The 23,999-nt window shown below is 40.7% G+C and overlaps 1 protein-coding gene across 12 annotated transcripts in view; it reads left to right on the forward strand.

The window, feature by feature from the left end:
• rapgef2 (Rap guanine nucleotide exchange factor (GEF) 2) overlaps positions 1 to 23,999 on the forward strand; it is a 127,116-nt gene that overhangs the window by 86,983 nt on the left and 16,134 nt on the right. For 7 of the 12 annotated variants that reach the window (XM_038300839.1, XM_038300843.1, XM_038300847.1 and 4 more), the window contains 15 exons: positions 6,026 to 6,157; positions 9,432 to 9,609; positions 10,679 to 10,815; positions 12,188 to 12,346; positions 13,875 to 14,027; positions 14,111 to 14,275; positions 14,687 to 14,794; positions 14,901 to 15,104; positions 17,187 to 17,295; positions 17,387 to 17,663; positions 17,863 to 18,020; positions 19,515 to 19,529; positions 19,801 to 20,041; positions 20,346 to 20,729; positions 20,894 to 21,105. In XM_038300839.1, the coding sequence (XP_038156767.1) occupies positions 6,026 to 6,157; positions 9,432 to 9,609; positions 10,679 to 10,815; positions 12,188 to 12,346; positions 13,875 to 14,027; positions 14,111 to 14,275; positions 14,687 to 14,794; positions 14,901 to 15,104; positions 17,187 to 17,295; positions 17,387 to 17,663; positions 17,863 to 18,020; positions 19,515 to 19,529; positions 19,801 to 20,041; positions 20,346 to 20,729; positions 20,894 to 21,105 (2,632 nt within the window). The remainder of the gene's footprint in view (positions 1 to 6,025; positions 6,158 to 9,431; positions 9,610 to 10,678; positions 10,816 to 12,187; positions 12,347 to 13,874; positions 14,028 to 14,110; positions 14,276 to 14,686; positions 14,795 to 14,900; positions 15,105 to 17,186; positions 17,296 to 17,386; positions 17,664 to 17,862; positions 18,021 to 19,514; positions 19,530 to 19,800; positions 20,042 to 20,345; positions 20,730 to 20,893; positions 21,106 to 23,999) is intronic. The other 5 variants (XM_038300845.1, XM_038300841.1, XM_038300846.1 and 2 more) reach the window with 2 other exon arrangements.

The raw sequence follows: 23,999 nt of genomic DNA on the forward strand, positions 1-23,999 counted from the left end.
AGCAGCCTGCAGCTCCAGCAGACACTCGGAGGCCTGACATGATCTGCACTTGAACAGTAAACGGATTGATCGGCTGTCAGCGCCACCGGCATCACTCACACATTGAGACCACACACAGACACAGACTCAAGCACATGCAAACAGCAGGCTGTCCATCTTCTTGTTGGACGGTGCCTGGGTTACAGAGCACATGTGCTGTGCAGAAAGAAAATCACCTTAATATTCCTGTAATTGTCGTAAAAGTGTCATGGCTGAGGAGTTATCTCATCCTCTTCCCTCACGGTTTGCGCTGTTTCCCTCAGGGAGGACTGCAGAGAACTGAAGTCTCTGACATTCATCACATGATTCAATGCTTCTTATGAAATTGTAAGAACAATGGTAGCTAATGCTTACAAATCTTTGAAAAATAAAGTTTCTGTATTATAGAATACACAGAGACTTGCTTTTCTTTTTAGTAAATTGTTTTAGACGCTGTAAAATGCAAGACCAAATTTAAAACCAAAATTGTTGAAATCCTTTTAAACCCCCACCAACACATACAGATAACACCACTAAGAGATGATTTGTCTTTTTAAAATGTCCATACAATATTCATATATTTATACTCATGCCTTTGCCCAATAGGCTGATTCTGTTTACCATCATGCATCTTTATTGACTGTTTTTTTTCATATGATTTTTGCATATAAATGAAGGTTTGTGTAAACAACAAATTATCTCAGCGGGGTACCCCCGATGGGCTAACGGATCCTATTACAGTAATGGCATCATAATATTATTCCCATCAGCTTTGGCTGCCATGACAGCAATTCCATGCCCGCTTATCCCAGCCCTAACTGTGTTGATATCTGTGCTTAGTGACACTTGTGTTTTCCTGTGATGGTGGGGAAACCATCATGGTCCAGGAGATACTTGTTTCATGTCTTTCCTCTTCTGATTTTCCTTTAAACATCTTTGGTTTCTGGTGCAGTAGTTTTTTTTGCAACTGAGCCCATGGGGCAAAAACAGATCACTATATTGATTTTATAAATATCAAGTTATTCATTCTGCTTAAATTGAGTAAATAGAAAAAAATTCTAATAATGCACACCTTTTTCATAAAGCTTTAAAAAGTCCTGATTCTAACTGTAGTCTGTTCAGAAGTCCCCTTTTTCTTTATAAATCAAATGAAAAGGTAGATCACCTTTTTTTGGATTGTTTTTTTTTTTTTTTTTTTTTTTTTACAACAAAATATATCACATCTTTGTCCAACCTAAACTATAGGACAACAGAGCTCTTATTCATTAGATATTCAAATAATTAATTTATTGAGACTATGCAGCTTCCCTTAGGAAACCTTAGTTTTATTGTTTCACCTATTTCAAAACAAACACAGATCGATTACAGATTAGATATTCAAACCTTTCCTCGGCATTTATGTTACTGATTAAATTTGTACATGGAGTATTGTTTACAGTGGACCTTTATAGTTGGTATAAGTTTACTTTAACTGCAAGATTTCCCATTAATTTAGTTTTTTTTCCTAAGTTGGTATAATTCCTAGCAAAAACAATCAGACTCTATGGAAGAATGAAAGTGTTGAGATAACTTCAGTAAGCCGTTATCTGCTGATCGTCAACCATCCCTTGTTTTAGCCTGAAAGTCCTTTAGCAATTTGAGTCTCCTTCCTTTTGTAACATCTTCTACACCGAAGACTGTTGTCATTGTTTGGAACATTGAACGATTGGTAAAGATGAACTATTTTGTTTCTGTTTCATCCATTCAGTTTTTCCTTTCCGATGTCCAAACATTTTTTTAAATCGATCTACGATATTTACTGATTTGTGGCACATGCACTAAAGCTCCTAAATTCAAAGCCAAAGAATTTGAGAGACATTTTACAACTTGTTGCATGTTTAATGTTTTTCTTCGTTAAAGGTAATTTCCTTTCGTCAAACTGTGCGACTTGACTCGTGCAGGCCTGACTAATGGAGATGTAGCTGGTGATAGGAAAGCCCAGAGAGCATATCAGACCTATTTAATCAGAAACCCTGCCAAAGGGATTTTAATCTCCTGATCTGTAAGGCTCAAGAAAGTGAGAAGCTGCCGCTTTAGTTAGGGAATGTGTATGCTCTTAGTTAACCTCTGAACAGGGGCCAGAAAGGCATTTCTTAGCTAGTCTACAATTTAAATAACAGAATAGTAGATTTAAGCAATTCAAACAACAGTGATTGACCTTGATTCAACCCAGCTACATAAATAAAATTATAATTTTTTTTTTCTTAGACATCTAAATCTCAATTAGAGAATTTTTTTTCCTCCTCTTAGTTAGAGGGATTCACCTCAGGAATGGTGATGGAGTCTAACAGGACAGATTCACTGGCTGCATACAGTGAAGAGATTGAGAGGAAGCCAGTGCTTCCACCCAGCAATCTAGGTCATTAGGTCTGTAATGTAATTTAAGGAGCAGCACATCTGCTCACATGTAAGCAGAACTGAGAGTTGTGGCTTGGGCCTTAGAGCAATGCATAATCCCCCCGTGACTGCTGATTGGACGTATTTTCAGCCCCCAGTTCTGCAGAGCTCATTTGTTTTTTAAGAGGGTGTTGAATTTGGAGCAGAAGAGTCCAGAGAAACAGATCAGATGCCAGAGAGGCTTTAGAAATTCATGATGTAGTTCATGTTTATTGTATCTTTATTGTGTCCTAACTTGAGAATTAAAGTATGGATTTTTAAATTAGTTGAAGCTCACAACACAGAGTAGATGTTTGGCCTGATCATTCTACACTCATTGGACAAGCTTAATTACCCTGTCCTTGTTTCACTGGCATGCAGTTTGACCCAATCTCTTGCATTCCATTGGGCCACAGAGGTCAACATTCTCATGGAGTGAATGGACATCGGCTTATTGACCAACAGACGGATGACCTAAATGAGTGGAGAGAAAGGATTACTTGTTTATTATCCATATGCTTTCTCCGTCTCCCCTGCCCTCACTTTGTTCCTCACACGCCTCTCTAACTGGTGTCAAAATAGGGTAAAGTTAAAGGTTGCTGCAAAGTCTATCTAGCAGTGTTTTTAGTGGCATAAACAAGGAGAAAAACAACAAAAAGATCATCTTTAATTACACCTACGTTAATGGAAGTAAACTGATTTGCCCATTATGTTAAGTCATGCTGGAAGCAGCAAAAACTTAAGCTGAAGCAGCATATTTTTGATAATCTATGTAATTAGGAACAGTAAAGCTGGGCTAGATCTATGTAGATCTAGATCTCTGAGGGACTCTATAGGAAGTGCTAATATAATCTCATTGAAGATCCGATTATATGCCTGTTAAGAGAATTATATGTTAAAAAAACTAAAACCCTCACATGCCTTTTAAAAGCTTTAAAATATATGTATATATACAATCTAATATTTTAATATCGTCAAAACAATGTGTTTTTATTTAGGCAAGGCTTAAATAGAAAATTTATTTATATAGCACAATTCAGTACAAAGACAATGCAAAGTGCTTTACATGATTAAAATATAGGAAAATAAAACAGAATCAAAGCAAGTAGGGAAAAAAAAGTTTGGTTTGTTAAAAGTATGATCAATATAGAATGGAGCATCTTTGACCTACGACAACCCTTAAAATGAATTTGTAATACAAATATATCAGTTTCCAGTGTAAAAACCAAAATCCCTGTTGAGTTGATGTTTGTGCATCAACACCTAATTCTAGATTGAAGCGCTCTGAGGAACTGCAGCGTGTAACATACACTATCACTAAGTAATGGTGAAACTACAAAAAGTTCACCACTCATATTGTCTAGCCAATGAAAATAACGTGGAATTCAGCTGGAGGCATTCGCATTGCCGTCCACCAGGCACGGTGATGGGAGAGGAAGCCCGCCGGGTATTAGGGTCTGATTGGGTCCTCCGGTCCACCATTTTGGTTAGTGCAGCCAGCCAGATAATTAAACGTGATGGAAATCTTTGACACACTGTAATCACATCACACCTCAGTGCTGCAAGAGCTCCTCTGTCTGGCTCCCAGTCTCTTGTCGCTGACACAGAAAGGCACTTTGTGAATTGATACATCTAATTTTTTTCCCACTTTTCCCCTCAAGACAGTTCAGGAATAAATTGCCTTCTGATTCATTTGGGTAAAGCAACTCTTTCATAGTCTTTAGCTATTCTGTGACTCTTTGTTGGCAGACTTCAGCTACCCTTTAGCAAAACTAGTCTTCTGTTTTGCCTCCATGCCCAAACCCTATAACGAAGCCATAATTAAAGTATGCAATCAGAAACTGAACAGTGTTTCTTTCATTTGAGTCTCAGCCGTGGTCCTTTTTAAACAGCTTGTATGAAATATTGGCTTGTTTTCATATCTAGGGAAACAGAATTCAAAGCCTCTCAACTCAAACAGCTTAGAAAAAAAACACTAAACCACATGTTTTCCAGATGTTTAGTTTTGGCTCAAACTTTCCTGCTTCCTGACAACCAAAGTTAGCTCATTAAATCGGACCAATTTAAGTTTTTTGGATATGAATATCTAATATTAATGATGTTCCACAGCCAAAAGTGAAGCTAAAAGGGACTCGAAGGAGATGTTTCCCTCTTCCAAGTATCAAATAGATATATATGGTGAATAAAACATATGGAGTATAAAATATTCACATGCACAGACACCATGAACCAGTTTCTCCTGCTGGATTAAAGTATTTACCCATTCCTTCCACTTTCTAATCAGATGTGATTAATTCACTGCACACATGTTGTAAATAAAAACAAAGAGGTGTTAACGCCTCTAACTGATGAAAGTTTATATTTCAAGGACAGAATAGAAACCAGTTTACCAGTATGTCCCTTACGCAATGTTGGGGTGAATCAGTGGCATAAAAAAAATCATCAGTATGTGAATAATTGATATATTTATCAAATTGAATTGAAGATATGTAGTTATATTTAGAGCTGGAGGATATTTATGTGCATCAGATCCTTAAATAAATCACTAAACTATCTGGATGTTGGCTTATAAACACATCAACATAGCCGAGCAGATTCCAAATTAAGCAGATGTACATGTTTGATCTGTTCCTCTGTTTCTGTAGCGTTTCCTGTTGGGGTATTCTGTCATAGTTAAAATTTCAGCCTTATCCCCATAGAGAACTTGGTTGGCCCATTTATAGTATTTTTAATTAGAGCTACTACTTCGTACAGCATCATTTCCTCAGAGCCCCCACCCCACCAATTACTGCCTCCAGTTTGTTTATTTTAGTCCTTATGAGGCATTTATTCAGGATTTTCCTTTTTACACATGAACGTTTGTTTTCTCCCTGCACTTGAGACATCGTTTTATGACTAAACAAAATACTGATTACTTTCAGTTTGCATTTTGACACTGTGATGGGTATTTTGTTCAAAGACTTGAGCCCCTGGAGAGTTTATTTTGTCAGATTTGCTCCCACTTTAGCTCTAGATAATAGCAGGTTTAGTGAGCTTTTACATTGACATCTTTATGCATATCAAAACAGATCATCTTCTTCTTTTAAGCTGTTAAACTAAGAAGAAGACGAGATTTAGTTTCTTTTTGGTGCTTCTTCTGTTATGATAGCATATTTAATGTAAATTAGAGCTTTTTAAAAGAAATTTTGCTCTGCTGCAGTGTGTTTCTTTTATTTTTGACAAATAAATGCTAGAATAACTGGGTTTTATTTATGGTCTTTATAAAAAAAAACAAAAGTCAAAATTTGAATATGTACTTCTACTGTGCCGAAAATACCAGACCCATGATTAGCAAAAAGCAACCGGCCGGTCAGAAGCAACTTCCCTCGTAAAAATTCAGCTTTTCCCTTAAATTTAGACAAAAAAATATTTTCCTTATTTTTATTATATTTTTCTTTACTGTTCCTTCACATCCAAAGACAAAACCATGCTAAGTGTGTCCAAATGTGTGGCAGTCAGCGAGCATGTTAGAGTGGGTGACCAGAGGTGGCTGCTGGGCTGACTGATACTGACCATCTGTGTGTATGTTGTGTATGTATGTGTGTGTGTGCAGCTCCCTGCAGACTTCAGCAGACTGCACCTGGCCGACGGCTTACACCCACAGGTGACCCACGTCTCCTCCAGCCACTCAGGATGTAGTATCACCAGTGACTCTGGAAGCAGCAGCCTGTCAGACATTTATCAGGTAAGGCCTCCACTCGCCGGCTCTGGATCCCCAGCCAGGCCTGGATAGTAAAGCTGGTCCACTAGTTTGCCGTTGGGTTGGGATAATGCTTTACTATATTTATTATTTATTCCTGATTGTGAGTGATCCGGATTAGATAAAAGAAACCTTTAATATGATCATAAAAGGAAGAAGGATCAGTCGGGTTTCCAGCAAATTGGAAAACCTCCTTCCTGTGGGGAGCCGCTCCAGTGTGGATTCCAAATAACCTATTTAAGCAGGGCATTTTTCCACCATACTTTAAAGGTTTTGCTCCTGGAAAAGCTACAGAACACAGTCAGTAGACCGTCACTGCTCTGCAGGGGAGGAGCAGCAAGCCTGGATGCTGCCGAGCAGGTGGTCCAGGCCACATCCTGCCTCCATCTCTGCCTTTTCATCACTTGAAGGCAAAAGCAAAGGAGTCCTGGAGAGATGGCACCTTTTATGATATAACTTTATGCTAATCTGTGACTAAAATCTCTTGCTAACCTAAAAAAAAAAAAAATCCCCTTTTGATGTTTGGGAGTCACATGAATCCAGATAAATTAAAGTAAAATAGGAATATAATTCAGCTCAGAGAAACACACATTCACCAAATGTCATGACTATAGATTTACCCCAAAACCTGTAACTAATCCTCTTAAAGCCACACAGCCACCCCATTGGACCATAAAGCCGCCGCCTGCTGTGTTCCTGTTCCTGTTTGTTTGTCAGTGTTCTTGGGACTGTGCTCAGTCCCAGTCTCTTGGTTTGGCCCAGACCTCTTGCTGGTTTGGATCTGCCTGTTTTGGTTCTAGTTATAAGAATACAGCTGTATGACTGTGTGTGTCTGTACAGTATCACATGGTGCCGTGTGTGTGTGTGTGTGTGTGTGTGTGTGTGTATATCAGGCCTTGTTGTGGATGTCTGCAGTGGGTTAAACAGGCTTTACTGTCAGGTCTGATCCGGGTCTCAGTGCCATCTGCTCACAGCTTTGTGATGGCTTCTGGATTTTGTCTCTCACAGTCACAAACGCTGTTCTGTTGTTGGTTTCCTTCTTCCTCCATGAAAGATTTGTGCTGAAAACGTTTTGTCAGTCTGTCTAACACCGTTCTTCAGTTTCCTTAATTTTTATTCTTTCTCTCTGTTTTGTTCAAGCACTAATAGGATCATTGGTCATTAACTCTGTTCAATGGGATGTTCTAGGAGCCCCACTGATTAGTTCCTCTTATATTAGTTGCTTTATTGTCAGAAATTACTTAGTGGGAGACTACACCTACTGTCATCTAGTTAGATGTTTTAAACATATTCTTATTTATACAACTTAAATTAAACGTTAGGATCCTAAAAAATATCACACATATTTTTTACAAGATTTTTTTTACTAAATTCAAAATATTTAGAAAAAAAGTAAATGCTATAAACTTTGAGGTGCCATTTTTATTTCTTCCCCACAAGAAATTAAAATAGTAAAATGGAATATGGTAGAAACATGTTTGATGTTTTGGGCTTTATTTATCTTTTATTGTTTTTAAACCTTTTATATTACAAACACTAGTATATTAGGTTCAAACAGACTGGATCATAGAGGAGTCTGCATTGAGGAGGGGCAGTGAAGGGGAATGAGCGCTGTGCTCAGGTGGTCCCTCTCTGCTTGTTCCAGTCTTGGGAGAGACTTTTTTCTGCCTTGATGCTGTTTAGATAAGAAAAATGTGTAGAATTCTTATTTATTTAAATTAGTTTGCTTTGTGATTACCTAAAACATAAAGTTTCTTCATAACTCTGAATACTTCTCTTCACATCATTACATATTTAAGTCAGTAATGCTTATTATAACATGATTTAGATTTCTTCAACCATCAGGTGTATAATGTAATTTTGGTGATTTTCTCAAATAATAAACCCATTAGTTGTCTTCGTAGAGATTTTAGAAATCCTTTTATTTATTCATGTTTTCTCATTTTGCTGATGCTGTGGTAACAATGACAGTTGCTGAGCAGACTGCTACATATTATCGACAGGAGCTCTAACAAGGCCTCTGTGCTGCTGTAAAATCCAGACTCCTCAGTTGGATGGAGGAGGAACATCATCAGTGCGTCACTGCCAGCATGGCGGACTGTTTGGGTGTTAATAAATCATGATATTGGTCCTTTGAAAGCATTGATCCAAGAATAGCCTACATGAAATATTCACAACATCTGACTTGCCCACTAACTCCTAAGGCTCACTCCAGGTTTATAGGTTTTTGATAAACGCTTGATGTGCCTCTGAAAACAAATCAAAAAGGATTCCCCAATTCTATTATGGTCTTTATAAATATGGCAAATGCATTTTAATGGCTGTTTTTTTCAAACTAGCAAACCTTATGAGGCGTTACAGCTATTTAGGCTGTTTTATGATCCCACATCCCTCATCACCTGATTACAACCCTGATTTAGATCCGCCCACCAGTCAGATGCTGAATCATTAATGAGTCTTTTCCACATGGCATTTGAGGAGATATGACACAGGGCATCTGAGTGAGGCTCAGAACATAAAAAAATGAAAAGCAGAGCGGCGGTCTGGGAGGCGAGGATGCGTCTGGCTCTGAGGTTTTGCAGACAGTTTGCTCCAGAAACCTGTTCTCTTTTTTCTATCAAAAATCTAAAAGCTGGACAACATTTTGTGGTGAGAATATATTTCTCTTTTGGATGCATGAAAAAACTATTTTTTTTTTTTTATTGTTTTTGTGCTGTTCTGCCTGAACGTTTCCTGTTGTGTGCGTGGTCCTGTTGATTGGAGGAGAAGAACTTTGATTGCAGCTCAAGTAGCTGTATTACATTATCCTCTCATCTCAGTTGGCTGAGCTCCTGTTTTATCTAACACTTTCAAAGAACCGCAGGCTGTGGAGTTCTGCCGAGAGGCGAGGGAAGAAGAAAGTTGGGATTTAATGAGCTTGCAGCCTGTTTGATATCCATGTTTTCATTCTGTATTTAATGCTTTATGTCACAAGATGGATTGAATCTGTATAATTTGAGTTTGTTTGGTGTTAAAAAGGGGCTGGTTGCCTATGATCGTAGAGGGCGTTGGTTTCAGCATGTATGCAGTGAAGCTTCCAGTCATGAATCGTGTTTCTAAGGCAAGCAACAAAGTGAAGGAGGTGCAGGAGTCCTCTGGTTACCTCAGCACTTTGGAGGAAAGTTTTCTTTGAGCTGTGGATGCTGGATGGGGTTGTTGCGTCCCTCAGCGCAGACCTCCTCCCACAGACACTCATCCCTGATGTGTTTGCTCCCATCAGGCCACAGAAAACGAGCCAGGAGACATGGACCTCAGCGGCCTGCCGGAGACTGCGGTGGACTCTGAGGAGGACGATGATGAGGAGGACATCGAGCGAGCCTCCGACCCACTCATGAGCCGGGACATCGTCCGGGACTGCCTGGAGAAGGATCCCATGGACAGAACGGACGATGACATTGGTGAGCAGCCAGGGATGGGCTTTAAAAAATGTGTTATATCCTCAAAAACGTTAGACGCATTGTTTCCTGTTTTAGGATTATGCTCTGTTTCTCATTTGTAATAAAAACCTCTGATTCGTCTGTTATTCAAATGAGCCACAGTAAATATCCACAGCGCTGATGTCTGTGATGTTGGCTTTCGAGTAATTCTCAAAGCCACATCAGGCTTTTCATATCATATCCCTTAAAGCTATGACTCAACTCCAGCTCTGATGATAGGCGTGTTAAAAAAAATAAAAAAAAAGGACACAGAGCTGAGGCTTAGCAGCTGATGTGGACTTTGGGTGAGGATGATGCATTGGATGCAGAGAGAGAATGAGCGAGTGCCAGCCCTTCCCCCTCCAGTCGCTGATCTCCCTTCAGGACCCCCCCTCCCCCTGCCCGGAGGCTTTTCTAGGTCACTCCCGCACATCCTCTCGCCTCACCTCTCCCAGCGCATTAAACTTTTAGAGATCTCGCAGCTTCACACACGATGCTGTTGCCATGCCAAACCCAGGTCATCCGGTGCACTAGACTGTAGCTGCTCAGGACAAAGGCTGAATGTTTTCTGGAGGCTCTCTCTTCATTGACTATCACTTCACTGGATTATGCTTTGAAAAACCCAGACGTGCTATCATAACGCCAGTAATTAGAGCACAGATTTATACCCAGATTGCTGCGCTTAGATTTTATTCACAAGTATTGAAAACAATCCTAATGCTCTGCACCTGTTTGCATGGTTGGATGGCTGGGTCAAACGTTAAGACATCACTTTGGTTCAGTTCTTCTGAAGAGGTCTGATTTTAATCCACTTTGACAGAATGATGAGTAAGGCCTCAGTTTGTCCAACAGCCCCTTTAACTCTCAGAGGTCACAGTGTGTTTCGTCAGCCAGTATTCCTGGCTTTCTTCACAGGTTGATATCAATAGAATTGATATTTTCCTCTGAGCTTTGCCCAGAACGGTTGCTCTGTTGGAGTGCCCCCCTCTTACAGTGTTAGATGGGTTTCACTGAATGCCCGCATCGTCTCTCTCTTTGTACCTCTTTCCAGAGCAATTACTGGAGTTCATGCATCAACTGCCAGCTTTTGCCAACATGACCATGTCGGTGAGGAGGGAACTCTGCGCTGTCATGGTGTTCGCCGTGGTGGAGAGAGCTGGCACCATCGTCCTCAATGATGGAGAGGAGGTCAGTGTTTATGTTTTTGTAATGCCTTGCCTTATCTTTTCTTTATTTATATATATGTGCCTGTTTCTCTGGGATGTCTCACCTCTACACACCAGCAAACCTTTGTTCTTCAACTGAATGTGTTTTTTCTGCTCTATTAACCCTGAATGCCTAAAGTAGCTTATCTCTGGGTCATTCTAGGAGCCCAAAGGCACCCAAAGCTAGACTCTCAGGACACAGTCAGTTTAAAGAAGACATTTTACTTATTTTCCCTTGAACAAAAGAAAGATGAATGTGTCTCAGAGGCTGTGACTCGGCGGTAAATGGATGCTTTCATGCACTCCAGCTTCATTAAGCATTTTATCCCTCTATGTCACCCTGCATGATGTCAGATTTTGAGGGGATTTTTTTGCAAAAAGCTGTACTTTGCTATAAAAACTATATTTGTTGATTTAAAACCTGCCCGTGATTGCTGCTGCAACAACACTTAATCAAGATGACCTCTCACCATTTTCTTCCCACAGAGGGGAGTAAGAAAGCATCCATTTGTCTGTTTTGTTTTTGATGAATAGCTTTGACTCATTAAGGGACACCAGCTGTTTTATATCAAAGCATGTACCACTTGATGTTGAATATAAGCTCATTTATACAACATATCTATTTATCTGAAGATACATTGCATCCAGACAGTATTCAGAGCATTTCTTTATTTCATTTATTTTCTTATAATTTTACAAAAATAAAAAAAACAACACTTATTTTCACATTGTCATAGCAGGGTAATGTTTGTAGAATCTTAAGGAATTAAGTTAATTTAATACTGTTTTAAATATGGCTGTAGCATAACTAAATGTGGATGAAGAGCAGCGCTTCACTTCTTGGATGAACTGTACCTCAGGCTGTTTCACACAGTGCTAAAGAATAAAATAGTATCAGAAAATAAGCAGGACTTGAATTTATACTTTTATTAACCCTGTACAGTTGGTGTGTAATAGGCAGGCAACAATTTAAGGAATTTTTCAGTAGATGATTGCAGTGGTTGAAGATTTAAATCTAGATTCATTTAAAACCTTGTGTTTGAGAATAAGAAGGAAGTTTTAGGAATAATAGATATGCAGTAAAGGGGGCAGCTACAGCTGCATGGATATGTCCTCTTCTTTTGGTTCTGGGCATGGTCTCCATGCAGTTTTCTGGAAAGGTAAAGTCTCCCTTCAGACCCTTTTGTTATGCCAGGTCCAGTAAATGAACATGTATTCCTTCATTGACCTTTTTGTATTTTTAAATTAGAACTCGACGTTCTGAAACAATTTTATGCATATTCTGAAATCCAGATCTGACTAAATGTTTTAATCTTTTGACTAACAAATTCTCTGTTGCCGTTCTATTGCTGCAGCTGGACTCATGGTCGGTGATCTTAAACGGCTCTGTGGAGGTGACCTACCCTGACGGCCGGACAGAGATGCTGTGCATGGGAAACAGTTTCGGTGTGTCTCCAACCATGGAGAAGGAATTTATGAAAGGTGTCATGAGGACCAAGGTGGACGACTGCCAGGTTGGAACCTTAATTTGACTTGATCTGTCACACTCCGCTAGCATGAACAGGTCCATTTCCTTTGCATTTCAGTGTGCAAAACCTGGCAGGAGCCCTGTCATCTTATATTATTAAATCCCACTGTGCCCCACTTGTGCTGAAATGTTTGCACTCACCACAGAGGAAGGTGCCCAGGGCAGTAGCAGCCTTTAATATGTGAGGCACAGGCATTTTCAGGTGAATGAGCCGCCTCCTGCAAATCACAGCTTCGCACTATTTGCATCATCTGTCAGGAGAGATAATGCAGCCAACTAAGGGCCGCATGACTTTATATTTTTTTTAATGGGAAGTTCAACACAATAAAAGTTGAGTTGACTGGGACTGGTTACTATAGTCAGAGTAGCACTACTACATCATGTTTTTACTAAAGTAAAAGCGTAAAGTAGCCATTTAAGGATTTACTCAACAAAAAAGGCTACATAGGTACAAAACTGATCATAACTGATTTAACATTTAAAGATGATGCAAAGCTACAACGAATGTGAAGTTATACTTGTTGCAAGTTCTAATATTTCATAAAATAAGATAAAAAATATGTTACATAGTTAGATCATAACAATTTCAGGTGAAAGAAACAGTTGAGTAAAAATTACACAAACCTTGAGTAAAAATATGAAGTCTGTTCGACTGATGCAAGTTTTATTGACATTAATCTAGCCAATCCCAGATATCTGCTGCTCGTTTTTTAGAGGCGATGATTTCTTTATTTATTTGTTCATTTTTTTTTAAGCCACTATTGCATTTTCTTCCTTGATTTACATGATAATAATAAAAATAAAATTGACACAATGATAACAGATGTTAGAAAAGTTTAAATGTTAGAAAAAAACGAACAGAAAATTAGCAATGGATAGCAAAAGGAAGGAGCGGCAGTGTATTCGCTCACGGCATGGCTGCTAAATGCTCTAAAGTTACTCCTAGAAGTATATATATTTTTTAGTTACGGAAATATAACTGAGAAAGTGTAAGAAGTTCCTACAGCAGTAGCAGCAGCTCACCCACCTGTTCCTCCTGATGGGCAGCAGGCTGCTTCTCTGACTGTCAGGTTGTTTAACTCGCAGAGTGATGCTGATCATGTTGACAGTCAGATGGAGAGCCAGAATGTAACAGGCCATACATTAGTTTAAAGGTCTTTACCCAGGTTTGCAGAACCTCTTCAGTACAATGCTTTAGATATCATTGACACATTTCAAGCTTTTTGACATCTTCCTCTCAGCTTCTTGCCTTTTGTCCTTTTGGAAGATTCAGTTTTTTTTGCTTTAAATCATGTAATTCTGACTAGTAGATATAAAATCAACATGGAAAAACAAACATTTGATTATTAAGGTCGACTAGTTGGTGCAACTCAGCTGAATGGTGTTTCACCTACATGGTTTTTTTAATCATTGGCTGAGCTCATTCTGAAAAATTTACATTTTTGTTCCCTTTTCCCCAAAGTAGCATTTTGAAGGTGTCCTAAAGAGAAATATTGTTTTTGTATCTCTTCCAGTTTGTATGTATAGCCCAGCAGGACTACTGCTGCATCCTCAACCAGGTTGAGAAGAACATGCAGAAGGTGGAGGAGGAAGGGGAGATCGTTATGGTGAAGGAACACCGGGAACTGGACCGTACAGGCACCAGGAAAGGACATATTGTCATCAAGGTAACACATCGACAGGTGCTTTGCTTTTATCCTAATTTTGCATGATCAACTTCTAAACTTACGTCTCTCTTCTCCATCATCAGGGCACACCTGAACGTCTCACCATGCATCTGGTGGAGGAGCACTCAGTAGTGGACCCTACCTACATTGAGGACTTCCTGTTGACCTACAGGACTTTCCTGTCCAGCCCCATGGTCGTGGGAAAAAAGCTCCTGGAGTGGTTTCACGACCCAAGTCTCAGGGATAAGGTACGCAGCAGAGCAGAAGAGTCCTAATCTGCTACAGGATTGGCTGATAATCTTGATTGAGATGATGGATTTATAAATCTTTTTCTTAATATTTGATTATTACCAGACTTTATGCTGCATTCAGGGGAATGAATTTCATGAAACTTGTCAAAAACCTGTTCAAAACCATTTTGACAAATTAGAGTATTATAGAAATGTTCATTTCTTTTCATATTTTAATTTAACAGGTTAAAGATATGTTAGAGATTCATTACTCTCAGAATGGTGACTTGGAGAAAAAAAAAAAAAACTTTTATTAGAACTTAGACTTTTAAAACAGATGATATTAAAATGTGCCTGAAGTTGTTTCCGGTTTGGTCTCTGAGGTCAGGTAATATTATCGTACATGTGCTGATCATGTGTTTTTCTCAGGTTACACGGGTGGTCTTGCTGTGGGTAAACAATCATTTCAATGACTTCGAGGGAGACCCTGCCATGACTCACTTCTTGGAGGAGTTTGAGAGCAATCTAGAGAAGGAAGTACGTTCCTCATCAGACCAGTGCTTCGACAAATACACAAAACAAAAAGAGAAATATCATTTCGATACCAATTCAATCTTAAATATATCTTTCTTTTTCTTTCCAGAAAATGTGCGGGCACCTCAGACTGTTAAATATAGCGTGCGCTGCTAAAGCCAAGCCACGGCTGGTGACGCTCACCAAGCCATCTAGAGACTCTCCTCTAGCGTTCACCCTCCTTGGAGGACAAGAGAAAGGTTTCTGCATCTTCATCGATGCCGTGGAGCCCGGGAGCAAGGCAGCCGAGGCCGGACTCAAGCGTGGAGATCAGGTAACTTTGATGCAAACAGACATTGGGGAAGGGTTGAAGCATGATGTTCTGTTTTGGTTTGAATTTTTTCTGGCTTTAACCCTCTGTCATTCCCCACAGAAAAATTATTTCATTCTCTTTAAAATAAAGAGAATGAAATAAGTCAGACCAACAGACAAACAGTCAAATGGGTCTTTTTTTTCCTGTTGAAACTCATTTTTGTTGTGAAATTGGTTTCGCATTATGACCTAACTAGCATTGAAAGGATTCACTTTAAGGAGTATAAAATTGAACTTTCCGGTAGCTGCAGGCGCCCTGTATGGACTTTCTCCCAACCAGTTTCACACTCAGTAGTCTCTGAGCTCTAAGCCAACACTCTTAATCCTTGAAACCATCTTGCGAGTGTCTGGGCAGGAGTTAAGCCCTCCTGACACCCAACATCCTCTGCAGCTGTTTCCCCCAAAAATAAGCAGAGACGCTGACCTTCTTGGAAGCTAAGGATCATGAGATGCTGCTAAGTAAGGGATCTAGCACCTTTAGGTTGGTTCATTTAGACCCCTGACCTGCTGCATGCACCTTACAGCTGGCTAAATGATTTTCACTTGCACACCTCCACAATGACATATTGTAGCAAATGGAGACAGAAACCTTTGCCTATTCTTTATTCTTTGCACAATGTCCCAGAACCTGCCGGATTCCCTGGTGCTGTCTGAGCTTCTCTTCTACATCTTTAAATTAGAAGAGGTTTAACCATTTCTGGTCCATCCAGCAGGAAACGCAAAGGTTCCAGTGAGCACAACCAAAAAAAAAAACATTTAAAACGTTTGTCCTTACTTTCATTGGCTAAAATTAGACATTAGAGATATCTGTTTGTATTATCTCTAACTTTGTAGAGCTGTGATATTAGTTAATCTTTTAAGAGGTTGTTAGAAAAGTTAAGCACTCATAATACATTTCACAACCACTTCCTCTGGTCATAAACTTATAACCAGCGGAGGTGGTTCTGAAATGCGTTGGGTTCATGTTTTTTGAATGCAGGCTAAAGGTTTGTAAGAGCTTATTTACAATTTTTTAAGGGGGGTCATATCTGATTTTAAGAATGGTTTTGGACCCAAACCCCATTTATTTGTTTTGTTTATTTTATCTTCTACAAAGACAAACATACGATAAAAGGCTTATTATGTCTCTCCTTTAAATTTATTAGCTTCTGTAGAGAACTTATTTCTTATTTTCAGCTCTCCTGACTGACTATAGGCTTTCAGTGTAGGAACTGAGATGTTCATTGAATATGGTTGAATTTTGTCACTTAGGTTTTTAAAAGAATGCCGATGTTCTGTCAGACGAGCATACCCGGTCAGACCAGCATACCCATAGTCAATACCTGTTTATCCCTTTAGTTTATCCCCGTTTATTGCTTTAGTTTATCACTTTAGTTTTGTACAAAAAATACACTATAAAATACTTCAACGGGCTTGTATCCCTTTAGTCATGTATAAAAAAAAACTGCTTAATTATTCACTTTTTGTTGTTTTTAAAGTTTGTACATGAATAAAGGAATACATGCCCATCAAGGTAGTTTAAAATCTATTTTTCGTAAAAAATTTAGGGGATAAACAAACGTCTTGCGCATGCATATTGACTATGGGTATGCTGGACTGACGGGGTATGCTCATCTGACAGTACACCGGCCCACAGCATCACAGGTTCCCCTTTGCACTTAACTATGGACATGAAGAGCTTTATCACATATGAGTGCTTTGGTTTTATCCTGATTCACCAGGACTGTTGGTTACTGAAAAAAATATATTGGCCTCATCTTCTTAAGTGCACAATTTCAGTTAAAATCTAAGTAGTTCTTTCACTGGTTGGAACTGATCGGGCTTAGATTAAGAAAGATTTAATTTAGATTTATTTGCATGTTTTTCTTTACTTTTGTCTTTTAATGTTTTTCATAGTTGTTTGCCTCTTTTTACTTTGTGGCTATCTTTGTCAGTACTCTATTGGAAAATAAGTTTTTAACCTCAATAAAAACCAAAACTTTATTTTATGGTAACTGGAATGCCTTAATGGTTCAAAATGATTTTTTCTCTTATTTTTTTCCAGATCTTGGAGGTAAATGGGCAGAATTTTGAGACTGTCCAGTTCAGTAAAGCCAACGAGATTTTAAAGAACAACACCCACTTATCAATTACTGTGAAAACAAATCTTTTAGGTAAGTTTGTTTTATCTATATATATAGCTATAATTTTAGCTCTTCCACTTAAACCTGAGCTCTTCTTTTTACCTTGTTCTCTTCTGTTCAGTCTTTAAGGAGCTGCTAACGCGACCCGAACATGACCACGACCTGGATGTGGACGAGGAACACGACAGGAAGAACGGGGCTCCTCACCTACCAAAGATTGGGGACATTAAAAAGGCGAGTCGTTACTCCATACCAGACCTGGCTGTGGACGTGGAGCAGGTCATGGGCCTGGAGAAAGCCAGCAAAAAGGGCAAGAGCAACACGGTCGGAGGGCGAAACAAGCTGAAAAAGATCTTTGACAAGACTCTCACCAGCATCCTGCCCCCCAAACCATACAAGTAAGAAAATCGATTCAGCTGATCTCTGCCAACAGTTGGATCAGATCTTTGCGATCAGCCAACATTGTCAGAATGATCAAGCAAAGAATGTTTTTACTCTAAATACATTAAACAAAGCATCAGTTTTCATCCGCCGCCCTCTGCTTGTTGACTGAAGTGCTCTTCCACCCACTTCCTTCTGTTCTTCTTGTTTCCATAGCGACGTTTGTGTAGGGCAATCACAGGATGACAGCATAGTGGGCATGAAGCCGTCCAAACAGATCCCACCAGCTCTGCCGGTCAGTGGAAACCTGTCTTCGTCGAACCCAGACCTCCTGCAGTCACACCACCGCATCCTGGACTTCAACAACCAGCCTGGTGTGTATTCACACACTGTTGGGGGAGTGTGGATTTATTTTGTTTTATTTATCTTTAAGATACTCCCAAGGTTTAGTAAGAAGAACATGATTCTGAGGTAAATTTGAGAGGGAATAAAGATGAGAGGTGGGATTTATTTAAATGGTGCAGTCTAGAAATCTGATTTTTCTCTTCAGGGGCTGTACCGTATTGTTTAATGTTGAAGTGAAAACAGTTTCAGTAGTTCACTATTTTCCTCATTCCATCTCTTACTGAAATTATGCCCTCAAAAAATCTGTCAGAACCTCGAATCTGCCAAATTTTATTGACCAGTTCTGATTGGCTGTCAGCAAATAAGAAAAAAAAAAGGAAAATAAAATTCAGTTGTTGACCGAATATATCTACTCGAAGAACTATAATACCGTAAATTCTCTAATATTGGGCTGTATTCCAATAGCGGCCGGGTCTCTAATAATGGCCGGTCTCGCTGTCAGAGGAGGTAAATAATGGCCGGTCTCTAATACAGGCCGGGGCTATAAACGTTTTTTCTGGGCATACCTCAACATTATACTTGTGGTAGTAAGTAACATACAAGTACCACAGCCCTGCGCAGCTGGACGACAGGCCGACTGCTGCCCGTCTGCGCGAGGAAGAGAACAGACACGCAGCACAACATGAGGAGGAGCGCGAGTGATGAGGAGATTAAAGGGAGAGATGAAGAGGAGGAGGAAACTGAGGAGGAGAATTAAACAGAATTGGAGGATTTTTTTTTTTTTTTTTTACTTCAAACCAAGCGAGACATGGTAACTGTACTTTTTCAATAAATGAACCTAGTGTTTTATAGGTTCAAATAGACACAAAATCTCATTTTTATTCATTCCACTGGTAGTCTGTTTTGCTCAAATAGCAATAGAGGTCTGTCTCTAATTCTGGCCTCTATCCAATAAAGGCCTGGACCGCGATGCACTTGAGTGAAATAAAGGCCCGGGCCTATATTAGAGAATTTACGGTATTTTGTGTGCAACAGCATCAAGCAGCAACATGTAACATTATACTCTGTAGGGATGCTTAGCATTTATTACATTTATTACTCTAGGAATCTAAATGCTAACAATCATTTGATGCTGATATACATGTGACATATTATGCAGACCGTTTTTTAACAGATTTTCGCATTTTAAATTGTAGTGCTTTAAGACACCCAAATACAAAGTATCCAAACAAGGAAATACTTTTTCATAATGATTAAAACATCCCTTTAATGCTGTTTTTTCATTATATGGATTCTGTTAATCCAGCTTTGGCTTTCATCAGGGTACTACACCATCAAATGATTCATAAAGTGCTAGTTTGCACTTTATGAATCATTACACTATAGTGCAATTATGAAAGAGTGAGACAGTAGTCTCAATAACTGTATTTAGTGAAATAAAATCTGTTTTATAAATGATCAGGGGAAAATATTTGGTAGAGAACAAATTAAAGTCATTCCATCTTTTTTTTTTATCCTTTCAGTTCAAGTTATCCTGAGTGAGTATCCCCCCCCTCCCCTTCATAATTCTGCTTCTTTTTCTGTCCCATTTAAGCATCTCCCATTTTACCAAGCAGGCATGCAGAATCTCTTGCACAACATTTGTGGGTTAAATGGTTGAAATGCTCTTTAGGGGGTACATAGGTCTGGGTTTTATCATGATGGCGGTGGTGGCTTTTGGTTTTTAAAGGTGTTTTGTTGTATTTCTATCTTTATTTTAAGTCAGAATTATATATAATTTTGCCTATAAATCTAAATGTATCTCCCCAGATATGTCGGACCAAGTGTTACGAGTATTCAAAGCGGACCAGCAGTCTCGATATATTATGATTGGGAAGGATACAACAGCGAAAGAAGTGGTGGCCCAGGCTATTAGGGAGTTTGCCCTGACTGCTGCGCCCGAGGCTTATTCGCTATGTGAAGTGTCTGTCACACCTGAGGGCGTCATTAAACAGAGGAGGTTACCAGATCAGCTTTCCAAGCTAGCCGACAGGATTCAGCTCAGTGGCAGGTAAGAATGTTTAAAATCTAAAAAGTAACGCACAAGAAAACTTTCCTGTTCTTTAATGTTTTGACATTTTTAGCCCAGGTTATGTTTACACTCCTAAAGGGATATTTTAGCTAAACAAGGAGCACCTAAGCATATATACTTTCTTTTATTAATACATTTCTGTAAATTGAGAGGCAATTGTTTCCAAATTTCAGAGACTTTTTCCTTTATGTAGGTTTTCTTAAGTTGGCAATCTTTAACATTTCAATTTTGTTTTCTTCAATTGATTAAAAAAACGTCTAAATTATCTAATTTATTCAACTAGATATTACCTGAAGAGCAACATGGAGACAGAAACATTATGTTCCGATGAAGATGCCCAGGACCTCCTTCGAGAAGGCCAGATCTCTCTGCTACAGCTCAGCACCGTGGAGGTGGCAACCCAGCTCTCCATGAGAGCCTTTGAACTCTTCTGTGCCATTGAACCCACCGAATACATCGACGATCTGTTCAAGCGGCGCTCAAAGACCGGCTCCCTCAGCCTCAAGCGTTTCGAGGAGTCAATCAACCAGGAGACCTTCTGGGTGGCAACGGAGGTGGTGCGGGAGGCCAACCAGCTCAAGCGCATGAAGATCATTAAGCATTTCATCAAGATCGCTCTACATTGTCGAGAATGCAAGAACTTCAACTCCATGTTTGCAATCATCAGGTTAGACAAAACACAATATATTAATTACTTGCTACTTAAACCTTTATTGTATTCTTTACTGTATTACGTTTTCTCTTAGTACACAGTATTCTATGCTGGTAGAAAACACAATTCACATGCACACAAAAAAATCTGTTTTCATCTACCTGTGGTTCTCTTCTCAGTGGTCTAAACTTGGCTCCAGTCTCCAGACTAAGAGGAACATGGGAAAAACTACCAAGCAAATATGAGAAACTCTTCGGGGATTTGCAGGATCTCTTCGACCCCTCTAGAAATATGGCCAAGTACAGAAATGTTCTTAACAATCAAAACCTTCAGCCACCTATCATCCCCCTGTTCCCAGTTATAAAGAAGGACCTGACCTTCCTACATGAAGGTATGTGACAGGAACACTGCTTTTGATTTAATCCTCCTTCAGGCCAATCAACTGTAATGAAGTTAGTCACATCATGACAATAGCTGATAAGCTACAGATTAGTTAGACTTTATTAATTGGTTGGACTTTAAATTATTGATTTCAATATTTAATTATCAAAAAATAAGTAAAAGATCTGCAAGATTGGTATCTATTGATTTATCAGTGAAACTGAGTCTTTCATACATCTTTGTTTTTTTGGAGAATATGCCAAAATTGTAAAAGTTTTGATATAAAGAACTGACTCTTGTTTATATTAACAAGAAATATTTGATATATATTTTAAGCAGCAACATTTTTTTTTAATCATTAACAAAATATTGCCAAGTTGGAATAAACAAGCAGATGGTGTTACATTTGACAGTAGAAGTAGAAGAAGAATTAGTTCTATTTCATCCCTACTGACCGCCAGAGGGCGGTGCTGAAAGCACTGAATGTTCCCTTCGGGCATGCGCAGTTCGAGTAATTATACCAACAGAGTCACACCTGTGACACCGGATGACCACTCAGAAGCTATATAGCCTGGTGTCATCCTTTGCTCTGCTCCTTTTTTCTTCTCGCAAGCGGTTCGCTAACTTCCCCGTTGTCTGAAGCCCGTCTCTTGACCGGAGTTGCGGTTATTCTCCGCCCTCCCAGGGCTGCAACGGGTCGATTCTGAAGATTACGGAAGGTAAGTGAGTTGTTTGCTGGTGATGGTAGCGTCCGCGCCCCCTCTGCCGGCTCACGACTTTAGCTTTTTACCTACAGCTTCGTGCTGCTTTGTTCCGAACTGGTGACGGCAGCGTTTTCGCCCCTACTCCCAGTGTGAATAACTTCACTGCCGAAGTTATATACGGCTAACGTAGTTAGCTTCTTTAGTTTGTTGGTGTTATACCTGGTGACGGCAGCGGTTTTCGCCCCCTCTCCCAGTATATTCCCTACTTTTGCATCCTTTTTTTCACCGGTCTGCGCTGCTATAATTACTGACGGCCGCGGTTTTCGCCCCCTTTCCCAACCAAGTGTGGTCTACTTCGTTGCCGAAGTTGGAGACGGCTAACGTTGTTAGCCTTTTTTGGTTTGTTTGCAGCCTTCTTCATCGGTCTGCTTAATTATAAATGGTGACGGCAGCGTTTTCGCCCCCTCTCCCAATATCAACCTTTTTTGCAGCCTTTTCGTTGGTCTGCTCTCTTAATTGGTGACGGCAGCGTTTATCGCTCCTACTCCCTACTTAAGTTGCCATACAGCTAACGTTGTTAGCTTTTTTTGTTTATTGCTTTTATACCTGGTGACGGTAGCGGTTCTCGCCCCCTCTCCCGGTATCGGCCGCCTTGTGTCCGCAGCCTCTCTTGTTTTATCCGCTATAATTGGTGACGGCAGCGTTGTTCGCTCCTACTTCCAACTTAAGTTTCCATACAGCTAACGTTGTTAGCTTTTTTGGTTTATTGGTTTTATACCTGGTGACGGTAGCGGTTCTCGCCCCCTCTCCCAGTATCGGCTGCCTTGTGCTCGCAGCCTCTTTCGTTTCTCTGCTGTAATTGGTGACGGCTGCGTTTGCGCCCCCTCTCCCGATTTTCGATAACTTTCTGTTCTTTAAGCCTTGTCGGCCTTCGACATGGATGGCTCTCACAGCTGCATAGATTGTGGGGCTGCCCTGCAGGCAGAGGATGGCCACGACCTGTGCCCTACCTGCCTTGGACATGAGCACCTTTTGGAGGCGCTGTCTGAGAACCCCTGTATGAACTGCAGCTTTATGCCCCATGCAGTGAGGGTGGCCCGGTTGGCCCAGTTGTGCCCCCAGGAGGGCTCGGACCTTCCGCCCTCTGGGCAGGTGGTTCCCCCCAAGCGTTCTAAGCGCCGTGGTGGGACCACAGCATTTGTGCCCCTCCCCCGGAGGAAGCGGGCCAAACCTGACCAGGGCCTGTCCACAAGGGTGGAGCAGTTGTCAGCAGAGCTGGCAGAGATGAAGTCCTTGTTGCAGACACGGCAATCTGATCCCTCGCTCCCAGTGGTTGGGCTCTCTTCCCCACCAATGCCCGAGCTGGTTGTAGAGGATGACGTTATCTCTCTGGCTGCTTCCGCTTCTCATTTTAGAGATGAGGAGGAGGCAGGGTCCTCTCAAGCCTCTGAGGCTGGTTCATTTTCATCTCAGAGTGCGGTTGGAGAGGCCGGTGACGGTTCCATGCGGGAGGTCATGTCTATGGCCCTGAAGCAGCTGCAGCTGGAACTCCCACAAGGAGAGGCACCCAGCTCTGGCAGTGCTTTTTTCAGACGTGGAAGGGCTCCTACTCCTTTTTCTGTACCTCCATCAGAGGAGTACCTGAAGGAGTTACACGCCTGTTGGCGGGAACCGAGAGCGCTGTCGCGTCTCTCCTCGGATGGTCGTGTATTAGCTGCCATGCATGAGTCAGTGAAGGCCGGCCTGGACCGTATGCCAGCAATTGAACCAGCTGTTGCTTCACTGATTGTGTCACCAGATGAAGCCCTGCGTCCTGATGTCCGGTGCCCGCGGACTCAATGTCGGGTTACAGATGACCTCCTCTGTAAGGCGTACAATGCAGGAGCGCGTGCTGGCCGCCTTGGCAATTCCCTGGCGCACCTCATGTTTGCCCTGTCTGCATCTGTTCAGGACACTGGTGGTGCAAGTGCGGCGATTGGTTATAGTGACGCAGCGCTGCAGGCCTTCGCGCTGATGACATGATGAGAGAGCTTGGACGGGTCATGTCTTTCCTTGTCCAAGCTCGTAGACAGGTCTGGTTGGCACAGTCTCCTCTGACTGAAGCATGCCGTAGGACCCTCAGGGGTGTCCCGGTTGTACCAGGGGAGCTGTTTGGATCAGCTGCCTTGGAGGCGCTGCCTTGGAGGCGCTGGAACGGACT

This window comes from Cyprinodon tularosa, unplaced genomic scaffold (assembly GCF_016077235.1).
Source record: "Cyprinodon tularosa strain WSP-4 unplaced genomic scaffold, ASM1607723v1 ctg458, whole genome shotgun sequence".
Classification (NCBI taxonomy): domain Eukaryota; kingdom Metazoa; phylum Chordata; class Actinopteri; order Cyprinodontiformes; family Cyprinodontidae; genus Cyprinodon; species Cyprinodon tularosa.